Source organism: Convolutriloba macropyga, chromosome 1 (genome assembly GCF_964194025.1).
Source record: "Convolutriloba macropyga chromosome 1, txConMacr16.3, whole genome shotgun sequence".
NCBI lineage: Eukaryota > Metazoa > Xenacoelomorpha > Acoela > Convolutidae > Convolutriloba > Convolutriloba macropyga.
The window spans coordinates 14,579,618-14,592,765 of NC_134468.1; the positions used below are offsets into that span (position 1 = coordinate 14,579,618).

At 35.6% G+C, this 13,148-nt stretch overlaps 1 protein-coding gene across 1 annotated transcript in view; it reads left to right on the top strand.

Moving 5' to 3' along the window:
- LOC142335341 (carnitine O-acetyltransferase-like) overlaps positions 1-12,339 on the top strand; it is a 32,552-nt gene extending 20,213 nt beyond the window's left edge. Inside the window, exons 8-12 of the mRNA XM_075383795.1 lie at positions 3,319-3,456; positions 3,614-3,736; positions 9,672-9,843; positions 11,108-11,323; positions 12,004-12,339. Of these exons, the coding sequence (XP_075239910.1) occupies positions 3,319-3,456; positions 3,614-3,736; positions 9,672-9,843; positions 11,108-11,323; positions 12,004-12,243 (889 nt within the window). The 3' untranslated portion in view covers positions 12,244-12,339. The remainder of the gene's footprint in view (positions 1-3,318; positions 3,457-3,613; positions 3,737-9,671; positions 9,844-11,107; positions 11,324-12,003) is intronic.
- The last annotated feature ends 809 nt before the right edge of the window (positions 12,340-13,148 follow it).

Consider the following 13,148-nt stretch of genomic DNA (forward strand, 5'->3'; position numbering starts at 1 on the left):
GCTTAGTTCGCTATTGACAGGTCTCATTTGCTCTATTGAGGTATAATTGTGTCCATTTAAGGATGTCTGTTAACTGGGATTAATTTTGTTGGCGTTGACCATTTGTTGCCTGTTTTTTTTTGTTATTTTTGATACATGGTCCCTTAAATGTTTTTTTGAAGGTGATATGCTTAGCAATGTTTTAACTTATTTTTATTGATGTTAGTACAAATCAATCTTATCATATGGCATTTATGTTGTCCTTTGACTTTGTCTCTCAAATTGAGTCTCTCTGGTCTAAGCTCGTGTAAAGGTTGACGTCTTTCAACTTATTACCGTCGACAACACTTTTAAAACAGAAGAATGCGGTATTAGACTTTGTAGTCTTCTGTATTTTCTCATGGACGTCTTTGTATATTTGATTTTTATATGAAGATGGTCTTATAGGGAGGCTGATAGTGTCGTATTTAGTTGGTTCAAGTCTCTGAAGTAAAGTTCTGTGCTATGTGTTTTTAAGATTATAACGTTTTGATGATTTTTGAAGTCAGTTTGTAAGTAATGTTTTTGGTCAATGATTTTGGCAAACTTTGGATTGTGGTTAAAAAGCGGGTGGTTTCACGGCTTAGACATTTTTCACTCTTTTTTGAAGGTGAGCGTGAAACCAGTGTTTGACTTAAAGTTTGCTTTCTCGCCAGGTTTTTGTTTACATTGGGCAATTTCACTTTTTTCTTTGGTTTTTGCCTCATTTTTTCAAATTGGTTTTCCGAGCCGATTGCTAGTCATTTTCAGGCCCACTTTTTTTGTTTAGTCAATGAAAATTCGTTGAATTGCAGGTCCGGACTTGTCGTGCTATGTTTTTTGTCATCTCCATCAATGATCCTTGCGACCATTTGACTTCATTTTCAGTGTTTTCTACTATTTTGCAATTGAGTGTGTGCGTGACGTCATTTGTTACTCTCTCTTCGGCGTCAGCTTCTTCGTCAATTGAGAGATAAGTTTTCGACATAAATGACTTTGGAACACACTTAATGAACTTAAGCATTTACTAATTGAAGATCAATATGGTACATCTGAACTGTGCAAAAAAAACTCAAGGGATCTAATTTTGAGGATTAGTTTTTGAGCTTTTCATCTCAAAGGTCTATTTTTGACAGAGTGCTATTCTTGTATAGCTTTTTCCTATGTGTGTTCTATAACAATAAAACCCCAAATCTAACCCTTAGAATTCTTGAACATAACAGGTGGTCAATTTATCTGTTTTTATTCTTTACGTTTTTCATTTCCAATGAAGGTCAAGAAGGTATATCATGGCTATTTTCCAGCAATTTGTCGGCTATGTTGTGAAACCGGATTGTTTATTGCCTTGCAAAACCCTCCACCTCATGCAATCACATATAAAAGCACTAACATAAATCTGCACACACACATTCACCAACAAACACTACTAGTTTTTTGGATAATTTCTTGTCCCTATTGGAAACTTAGCTTTGGGTCTGACGTGCTAATTTTCTGAAACTGTCTCTGCGGCTTACATAGTGTTTATAAGTGTGTGTTTGTTTTAGGGTTGTACATATCTAATTGACTATGTACATGAAGTGTAACAATCTCCGCATCAATTTTCCAGAATTTTTTTTGTGAGACTAATCAATTTTCCACCATAAATTGATTTGCCGCAATTGAATAAAAAGAACTGATATTAAGACAGCTAACTTGAAAGGGCAGCATTTCTATGGGCCGTGGAACGAAGTGCACCAATACTCTTCTTTAGATAATGTCGTTTTGTAATTGCTTTCGAGGGCGTTTGAAGCAATTATTGTAAACCTGTTGGTATTTTTCTGCAGAATTGAAATCTACAAAAATGTAAATCTGTTATTGTAAATCTGTTGGTATTTTTTCGTTTGGCCGTTTTTGAGCTTTTGTTCTAGAACATTCTCTGACCTCTTGAGTGATTTTTTGACACCTAAGTTCTCTATTTTTGAGTGATCTAGATTGCTCTCGTCATTACGTGGCCAAAATGAAAATTTAAATAATTTTTTTCTGGAAACAAAATCATTTTGAGCATGTAATTAGCGGAAACTTAATTGCCCAAATTTTATTAGTAATTACTTGAGACCAAATTCAGACAATTAATTATTTTTGTGAACAGTGCTATTGGTAATTTCAAAACCACTAATTGTCTCGTTAATCCAAATTTAATATCGAAAGGGACATTTCAGAAATTAATCTCCAATAAGACTCTTTCATTTTGGTAATTAGATACCGTATGCGTGGGAAAGGAGTAATTTTAAGCAAATTTGAACTAATTTAGCTTAGTGTCACTGGTTTCCGCACTCGCTTACAACTCTACTCTTAAACCATGGGTCGTGGTAAAGCCCGACAAAATCGATTATGTATACTCGATTCTGCGGACATGGCCACGTAACGGTTCTGAAATAAACTTAGTTGATAGAAGCTATTGTGAAAAAGGAAATCAAAGGCATTGTAGTTGAGTGATTAAGATGACAGACTGCCAACCTGGAGGTGAGGGGTTGGAACTCTTGTGGGGTCTTCGGAGCAATTCATCCGATGTTAGTCGGTTTATGTTTTGATCAATATTTTTTCAATCCCAGTCGGGCTTATGGAAATCATTGGCTGCCATTTTCCGGCAATCTGCAGGTATGTTTCAGTTCTCTAGAACTGCCGAAAAGATGTTCTGCAATTTTTCAAGAAATCCAAAATGCTGAAAAAGGCTTTGGTTAGCAATTTTTATATATAGTGCTCAAGAAATAGAATAAAGCATCAGAAGTAAAAGTTAATTTGTTTTGGTTTTTCTAATTTTGGTATGTTTTATACTTGTTTTCTGAAGATCTTTGGCGGGCACAGAGAGATGAATAAATGTGAATTTAATCTCAGAATTCAAGCGGTTCTGAAAAAGTATAGGTTCAAATCAACCACTAACTGCTTGAATTTTAACAAAATATTCGAAAGACTAAAAATAACTTAAACAATAACGAGTTATTTTTTGACGTTCAGAAAGCTCCGCGGAATCTTAATTTAGTGTTAATGTAGAAATAGTTTCAGAGAAAAAATGTCCCCGAAGATATTTAATGTACATTTAACTTTTCCACAATTTGCAATCGGAGACGCGTGCAACTGTAGACACTTTCCGTGGAACATAAATATTTTAATTACTGAATTTGATTTTCGGACAAAAGCTGAAAAAGAGGAACTTTCTTTGCAATATTAGCTCTTAAGGTAGCCATTTTTTCTTTTCGTAATTCACCCTGGAGTCGGGTTGGTTCAACTCATGACCAATTTTGATGAAAGATAATGTCTTTTTCAAATTAAAATGTGTTTCAGAAGTAGTGTGCTTGTGAGTGATGAAGCACTGGAAATGCAAGAGTACAATCAGGGAGCTGTGACTCCGTTGGTGTTCAACACAGACGTCATTCCAGACATTGAAGATGCCATACAAACTGCCCAACAACAGTTGGATAAGTGAGTGGCAAATGCCGTTATTTCTGTCTTCAAAGAGGATTTCTGCAAAACAAAAAAAATGTCTATGCGTAGACGAATCCATGACTACTTTATCCACGCAAAATTTTAGTTGCGGTCAGATTTTCTTGTTTCTAAAACTTGACCTTTGTTTTTTCAGGATGGTGGACAGTTTGGACCTGAATGTGTGTATTTTTGACACATTTGGAAAGAGCGTGATTAAGCAGTTTGGCATCAGTCCAGATGCATTCTTCCAGGTCGCTCTTCAGTTAGCCATGTTCAGGTGGGACATTCGTAATAGCCGATTTCCAATATCAAAATATCACAGCCGAAAATGTCAAATTAACCGTCTAAATATGATAAAACAAGCTTGTATCACCCTGATTAATAGCCACCCTCATTTCAGCTGGATCTGTTACAACCGCGATACTGTTATTTTATAGCTGCGATGCTGTAAGCTGAGTGGAGCTATACTGCGTTGTTCGTGGCTTTTTTTTAAGAATTTGAATTGTTATGGGGCGCTGTCTTTTTACGACTCGAAGAGGAGTATTGGATAAGTCATTTTAATTACTTTAATTTGAGTGAATATTGAAGCAGGAAATCAAACCCGTGAAAGTCGTTTGGGTGCCGTACAAAATTGAAGAGTGGAGCGAAAAGAGTGGTTTTTTATAGCTGCGAAGCTGTAAGCTGAACGTAGCTATATTGCGGTGCTCTTGGTTTTTTTTTGTTTCGTCGTCTGACGCTTTATTTTCGTTTTACATTTGTTCTAGAACATTCTGTCTCGTCACTGCTTAAATGGCTTTTTCGCGCTTGATTTCACGCTTTCTGCGTGACCTAAATTGCGGTTATTCAGAAACAGAATCTGTTCCTAAAACAAAGTTGATTGTAAAAAACAGATTGTATGGTCCGACAGCCGAGTGGTTAAGGCGACTGGCTGTTAATACGGAGATCGCCGGTTCGAGACGCGACAGGGAAACTTTTTTTTGCACCTAAAAACAACCTCCTTTGAAATAAACTTGTAAGTTTTATAGGCGGCGGCGATAACTATTATCAACTCACTTCTGTATCTTTTTCCATCTGTATTTTACGGCACGCAAGTCTATTTCGCAGCTATTCCGGCAATCTGCCGGCTATGTTTGTTCATAAGTGTTTCCGAGAGAGCGAGAAATTGAGGTCTCAAAACAATTTCCCTAAGCGAACAAAATTTTTTGTTCACGTGCGGCTTTTTGAAAGTTTTTTAATAGCTGCGAAGCGGTAGCGGCTATTTTGTGGGACATCGTGTTTTTTACAATTCAAAGAATTTGAATTGTATTTGGGGGCGCTGTCTTTTTTTAAAATCTGTTCACACATTTTCACGATTTTTGAAGTCAAATTGGAGTAGTGATTTTGATCCCGCCGAAACAGGAAATGGAGCGAAAAAGCAAGTGGTTTTGCGGCGTGAAATTTTTTCGGTCTTATTTTAAAGTAGAGTGCGAAAACGGTGTTTGAACAAAAATTTGCTTTCTCGCTAGTGGTTTTTTGTTCACATGCGGCAATTTCACTTTGGTTTTTACTGTTTAATAGCCGCACAGCGATAGCTGGGGCTATTATTGGCCTTCTCTTGGTGTTTCTTTATTTCGTCGTCAAGATTTTTGTTACGACCATATGACGTCACAACCACGTCAAATCTGCTTTTTGTTCATTTGTTCATGCAATGCGTGTGCGTGCGTGCGTGACGTCATTTTTTGCTCTTAGTGGATCGATTTTTTTTCATTTGCGTGATTAAATTTTTGGTCATACTTGACCTATCTCACTACCAAAAATGGCTTCCTCACTTTGAAATTGACTTTTATTTACTTTAATTGAAAGAGATAAGGTCAAATGGGTGTGTGCGTCATTCTAAATGAAAGTTATTTGAGAGCAGCAATCCAAAAATAACATATCGGCCTTCAATGAAAAGACGAAATTTTTTGGGCTGTCTTTTTTAAAGTTTTTTTGAGACTGCAGATTTACAAAGCTATTGCGGCTATTTTTAGCAATCTGTTTTTCAGTTTTTTGGATCGGTTTTTTAAATGGTTTTCCCAATCCACTCATAATACATTCTAGGCCTAGTTTTTTGTTAGACTCAAATTTACAGTTCTCGCTAGTGGTTTTTTGTTCTCCCTAGCGGCATTTTGACATTGACTTTCTGTTTTTTTAACTGATTTTTTTAGAAATGGTTCTCCCACTTCACTCATAGTCCGTTCTAGTTGTAGTTTTTTGTTTAGTCAATAAAAATTCTTTGATTTGTACGTCAGGACTTAACCTGTTATGTTTTTTTAAATTCGTCTTCTCGATCGATGATTCTTGCGACCATTGACTTTTTCATTTTCAGTGACTTCTAATGCTTTCCAGTTAAATTGCGTGTGCTTAACGTCGTTTGTTCCGCATTGCGGTCAATTGCGTGGTTTACTACATCACTCCAAAATTGACCTCTGAACTTTAAATTTTATGAACATTTACTAGTTAAAGATGAGTCGTGTGCATCTAAGTAGTGCCAAACGTATATGCCATATTTCTTGAGTATTAGAGTCTTGAGTTGATTTCAAACATTATTTTTTAAAATGCTCTTTTAGAGCTTTTTCCTTATAGAGCGTGTTTTTCTCATAAAAATGAGTCCAAACCTAACCCAAAAAGTCTAGTTGTCTAATAAGGGAGTGGTGGTCAATTTGTATCTTATTTCTTGTTTCAATTCCATGGAAATTCAGAAGCGTCTTGCGGCTATTTTCCGGCAATCTGTGTGGCTATGGTTTAGAAGTTTGATTAATATTTTGTATTAATTTGGTTTAGAAGTTTGATTATTATTTTGTATTAATTTTAGGGTTGTTTGTTGGTGGTTTGATGTTTCTGGTACTTAATTAGTAGCCGCCGTCAGCCTCTCAAAGGCCATTGTTTATATTAAGGCGTTCTTATTTAAAATCCAAAGAACTTTGGTTGAGTTGGTGCTCTGTCTTTTTTACAATCCAAACAATTTGGTTTGTACTGGTGCTGTCTTTTTTGTGAGAGGTTTTCATACCTTTTTCCATGACATTGAACTTAACAAACGGGATTATCAGTTAAAACTATGCAGGCATCAAGTGTCATTCGAGGACCATAGCTGGTTTAAATGATCCTCTTAGTCCTTAGAGTGGCGTAGCTTCTGTTAAGGCTTTAATTTAAGGTTAAAAGTCCATTTTAGGAGTTTTGGGCCCAAAATGGTGAAATTTGTTTTGTCATTTTCCATTTTTTTGTTTGACCAGTATTAAATTCACATTTATGCAAATTTATAAACGAAAAAGTGAGACATGCTCACTTTTTATTACCATTTTGTGAGCTTCATCTTGCACGAAAAACAAAAACACGAAAAATTATACTAGTTTTTGCAATTTTTCGAGTTTTTTTAGAAGTTCTTGTTTATTTTTTTGAGTTTTTTCAACTCCGGGGGCAATTGAAGCTCCTCCAGGATTTCATAAAAGGTTAATGCATAGTTTCTATGCGCAATGGAATGTCTTTCAATATCCTAATATCACGAGTTTTAACCATTTTTAAAGAAACTTGCAATATTTTTAAAAAAATTTCGAAATTTGTCGTTTTATAGCCTCAGGGGCCAGGGAACCTCCTGCATAGTTTAATAATTTTATAGAACAAAAAATTAAATTAATTTGTAATTTCTTTTTAGTTTTTTCAAAAATTTTATATTTGAGTCTTTACAGACCCAGCGGCCAAGGAACCTCATTTAGGGTTTGATAGTAAGTTGCTGAACAGTTTTCAGTGGCAGTGGTTTTAAGCATTTTAAAATCACAAATTTTTGTGCAATTTTGTCAAAATTGAAAGTGTTAAAATTGAAATTGAAAGCGTTGTTCGAACAAAAATTCGCCTTTTTTGTTGTTTTTTTTGTTCACTTGCAGCAATTTGACATTGGTTTTCACTGTGTTTTTTCAATTTTTTAATGATTTTTCAGTTCCCTATCTTGGTCCAATATAGGTCTGGTTTTTTTTAGTCATTGAAAATTATTTAAATTTTTCAGGATTTGTCCTGCTGTTTTTCCAAGATTTTTCTAGACTTTTTTCTCATTTTCACGTCAGTGAGAAGTCAATAGAGTGGTGTTTTTAGTCGACCTGGAGTGGTTAAGGGAGCGAAGAAGCGAGTATGCTTGAATCATGATATTTTGAAACTCTGCCTTTAACGTGAAATGAGATATTGATATTTGAACAAATTTTTATTTTTTGAAATGAATTTTTTTACGCGCGTTGATTTTGACTTCTTTCCGAGTGTTTATTATTGCAAGTGCAATTATTATAATGCATATATGTTTCCATTGCGCCCATATGATTTGTTTGAGTTCATCAACAGGCAACTAATGCTTTTTATCATTTCGCAACTTTGTTGACATGAAATTTTAGTCAATAGTTGAGTTTTTGCTCCTTTTCTCTTTGTTGGTTCTGTCGTCTTATCACTGAATATCATTAATGACAGATGTCACCTTTTGCTAGTGCGAATTATGTTTATTGACATATCTGCTGTATACTGTTTGCTTTTAGAGAGTTTTAGAGAATTTTTGAGACTCTGCTAAAAAATTGTTGGTTTTTGTCTTATCATTTAATCTCAGTAATTCGTAGACTGCTTATAAGGAATATGCGAATCTATTTAGTTGCTCGAGTTCCTAATTTTCGTTTTCATACTCTTCTTTTTTCAAAACAAAACATTTCATCTGGAATGTTTGTCGTTTTTCGAGTTTCTATTTTTGTTTAGTGAAAAACGTCAGTTCTTATTGGCTTTTTAGAGCAGCGTTTTTTTAGATAAAAGTTTATTGGCTTCAACTTCTAGCGTGCGTTTTCCGTGGATGAGATAACTTTTGTTCTCATTGTTTAATTGTATTTGTGAATCTAGCCTTCATTTGTTGTTCTATTGTCGCTTGTTCAGCCATTAGAACTGCTAAGGGGATTTTTATGACTGCTAAAGTTTTATGATACTGTTTTTAAGGATGTTGGCATGTATTCCTGCAGTTTTCTTAATCTGACGCTACTGATTTCCAGGGATTCTCATTTGCCATTTTCTTTAGTTTTTGCGCGTTTGCCTGTAATTGATTCCCACACATTTTTTTCTGTTTGCGCGTTTGCCTGTTTTTAAGGATGTTGGCATGTATTCCTGCAGTTTTCTTAATCTGACGCTACTGATTTCCAGGGATTCTCATTTGCCATTTTCTTTAGTTTTTGCGCGTTTGCCTGTAATTGATTCCCACACATTTTTGTTTTGTGTACTCATTCTAAGGATGCGTAGAGTCAATATTGTCATAAAGTGCTTATATTGTTCACGATTCTCGAAACACTAAATCTTTGAGAACAAAAATTCTAGTTGTTTTCAGTTTTTTGTTCATTTTTGCGCATATGTTGTCATGGGCGTTGTCTGTCTTTGTTTAATGTTGCTGTTAAAATTTTAATTGTCAATTCGTTAGTTAATTCAAATGTTTGGATTTGAATTCAGGATTTCTCCTGCTATGTTTTTTAGTTCGTCGAACTATTTTTTTTGCTTTACCTGAGTTACCACAACTTGTTCAAGATTTTGCGTGAATTCTCTAGGTTGGCTTCATTGTTCTATCATTCTGCTTGAAGTGAGTTTAAGCAGCAGTTGCTCAGCAAAATACTAAAGAATCAACAGTCAGTATTGGAAAAGGAAATTAAAAATAGAGGCGTGATAAACTCATAAAGACCATTTTTAGCCGCCCGGTACTTGAATTTTTTCTAAGTCTTAGTCAGAATATCTAATGCCTATACGTATTTATACTCGATCATGTATCCTCTCACTGAAGTTTGTACTTAAGAAATGTTTTTGTACAAAAATCGTTTCTGTTTTTTTATGCCAATCGGGATTATGGGAATCAGTGGTGGCTGTTTTGCGTCAGTGTGCTGGGTATGTTTTTGAAAATAAATTTATACTGACTATTCTAAATTTCGATTACTTTATTGTAGAATTTTTTTGTTTTGGATACCCTGTGTTAGTACATTTTTCAGCAATAGATCAAATGGAATGAATCTTAGGGAGATGAATGCAAATTAAGCTGCTTTTCCGAGTCAAAATTAGCCGCTTTGTTTATATTAAAAGAATGTTGAACGCATGAAATTTTTACGGGCGTTTTTTTTCCTAGCGCCAACTTTTTTTATAGTTTTAATGTTTCAATCACTCTTAGTCTGCAGCGCTAGAGTTTTCATGTTTTCATATAGATATCTGATGGATAAGTACGATACAAGTGTAGATCATCAGCTATTAGTTCCAACATACGAAAGTGGATCTCTGAGAAACTTCAGGTGGGGCAGAACGGACACTATTCGATCAGCCACACCTCAAGCACTCGCTATGTCCAGAGCCATTTCCAAGTCAGAACTCTATCTACAGGTACAGTTCAGTTTTGTCTTCATAGGATGCGATTGGAGAAATTATGCGTATTGGATTTGGGTTGAAACGTACGACTCTATATTGAGATTCTCAACCAGAATTTAAATGAATAATTACATCACCTAGTTTATGTATAGTAAGCTGATGTAAGAGTTAAAATTTCTTCATTAAAACTATCGATAACATAATTTGAGAAATTAATGACCAGTTTATAATTGAGTACTTCTGTTGACAGCGTCGTTCACCAGCTATCACTGCATGCCAAGAAAACCACTGATCTGAATTATTTGCATGCAAGATATCTGGCCGGAACAATACTTAAAATTGAAATTTCCAGAAAAGAAATTAGGGCATATAGAAATAAAAGTAAAAGATGTACACGTTTTGAGCACTTGACTTTTTGAAATTTCTAAATTGCTCTCATTCAAAAATTTTTAATTGGGGGTATTTATTGTGAGTACGCATTGAAAGGTCGAAAGCCGGTGTAGATTTGTGGTTAACATTGCAGACGTGTATGGAGCACGCGGGCCCGAACCACACCTAGGCAGGAATTTTTTTCCACCGATAACATTCTAAATTGTGCCAAATAATTGTTCAACTTTTTAATTAGGGTACTCCCCTGCAATTCTTCCTAGGTAAGCTATTTGTTTAGAATTTTCAAAAAACTTCATGTTTTTCAGCGAAAGCAAAGTTTGAAAAATTTTGCAGGCGTGGATGGCGTTATGAGGCGGGTTTTATTAGGGGGGAATTATCAGGTGGATGATAAATACATATCGGCATAAAGTTCAATACTTCATTACGTGACCTCGTGACCTGGGATTGAAAATAGAGAAGAGCGTTTTAAAGTGTCAAAGTCTTTTCAAGAACTGAATTTGCTTTGCTTGCTTTTTATGGGGCAACACGAAATAAAGAATTGTGATGTCTGAAAATTAACTAATAAACTGCATCTAGCAGAAAAAAAATCAAAGATAGTTTTTGGAAATATCGAATTTTAAACTGTCGGATGTACACAGCTAAAGAGACAAGAATTATTATTTCGTCTCACCGTTTTTGTGTGAGAACTTTTTGTCTTGTAAACGGGATAAATTGTTAAAGCCCTATGGCATTAAGTTGCTGAGCAGTTCTCTAAAAGCCTTAATAGTCTCTAAGTAATGGATTGGCTGAAACTACTGAGGAGACTTACGTTCACGGTGTTAAGTGCATTTCTTTGGAGTTTTTGGTCAACTCCTTTCCCTCACTCACCTGAGGAGTCGATATTTTTGAGGACCCCAAACTGCCTGGATTAGTACGAAATGCAATCAGTGCCCACTCGCGGTACACGAGGGAGGTGATGGGTATGGGAGGAGTGGACAGACACTTGATGGGATTAAAGTTAGCCTACAATGAGATGGTGAAACAGGAGCCCAAGTTACCACTGCCTCAATTGTTCAATGAGGACTTCCATGCCTACTTCTCTGAAATCCTACTCTCTACGAGTCAGGTGAGATATTAATTTTGACTCATTAGGCACTTGGTTTATTGAGTTTCATCTGATGAAAAGAGACAAGAGAAAATTTTATCACATTTGAATTCTTTAGCGACCACCAACCCGAGCACTCCCCCCTCTGAATAAAAAGTTAACTCCTTAGTTGTTGAGATGCATCCTCCTATATTATATTGACATAGGCGCTATTTATAAATTCAGGAGTGCTAGTTATTTTCAGATTTCAGAAACAGGGGAGTTTTAAGTCCCTTCAAAAAACGCCTTAATCGGGCATCAACTTCAACTCGGGTGGGGGCTATTCCCTTTCCAAGGTCAATTGCAGTTGATTGATCTTCTTCCAATTGTTGTTCTTAGAAATGGAACTTTTACATTATAGGCATTTTGACATCTGGTAACTGTCGTTTCGATGATAAATTACCGAACTGTGATATAGCGGAATCTTTTCATGATAATGCACAACTCGGAGGCCGGATAAAAAAAACTTAAGTATTATCAACTACTATAAATTTACTGTTTAGTATTTCGGATCTATCATTCAACTATGAGACGGAGTGTATACAATTAAATACAAATACCAGCAATCCGATTTTCTGAAAAAAAGAACAATTTTGAATTGAGCAATTAAAATTTAGGGAGACTTTTTAGAGAGACTTTTTAAGTGTTTTTAAGTGTTTCAGGTTCCCTCTGATTACGATGCCTTCGTGTCTTTCGGACCAACGTCATTGGACTGTACTGGAGTGTGTTATAACATCAAGAGCAATGCCATCCTCTTCATGGTCTCAACTTTTCACGCCTCTCAAAGGACAGATTCTAAGCTGTTTATGGAATATGTGGAAAACGCCCTTAATACTCTCAGGGCTATTTTGGAAAATGAACTGCCTTCGGAAGAACCTAAACTGAGCAAATCAAAACTTTAGCTTGATTCAATGTTGGATTACTTTGTGCTAATTTTGTAAATTATCTACCTTTTTTAACTTATTTTGCATTGTAATTAGAATTTTTTCAATGGCTAAGTAGACTGAAGAAATCTCGAAAAATAATCTTTTGAACGTGATGTGGTTCAGAAATTTTGTGCGGTCATTATGCTGAGGTGAACCTCACTGTTGAGCTGAAATTGGAGAATCTTAATAAGGTTGTACATATATTTCAACTGAGTGTTTAGAGGAGCACTATGGTAGTGTCAATAGCGATTATTTGGTACTTCCTTAACTTGTCATTGACCAATGTGTGGCTTGGCACGGGTTCATGGCCGATACATTCCATTTAATTCTATATTGCCTCATTTTAAAGAAGGAATTAATTGATCCGATTAATAGGAAGTACAAGTAAAGATTAACAAATAAATATAGCAATGAAGGGGGTCAGACAACGAGGCAGTTTGCACCAGCTTTTCAGCATTCCCTCGAGAAGATTGATTCAGATTTTCAAAGCGATGCATTTTTGATAAAAACTAAGAGTTTGATGACGGTCATGCAGTTGTCTGAAGAGAGGTAGGAACGGACTAACCAAGCATGTCGCTTTGTCACGCTTTTTCACCCTAATTGTTTAACCCCTATCTTTTCCCACGAATTTATCATTCGGCCATGCCTCACGGGCCATGGCCATGACTCATCGGCCCGTGGGACTTGATATGAAGCTGTCACCACCGGACATGGGATTAAATTATCAGCTTAATTATGAGAAAACATGTTTGTAATGCCGACTGCTAATTTGCGGTGTGAAACAATCGGGGTGAAAAGCGGGAAATCCTCAAACATCCTGAAGAAAAAATTAAATTTTAGCTACGTCGAATTTAACCATGTACAATGCATGAAGTTTATGC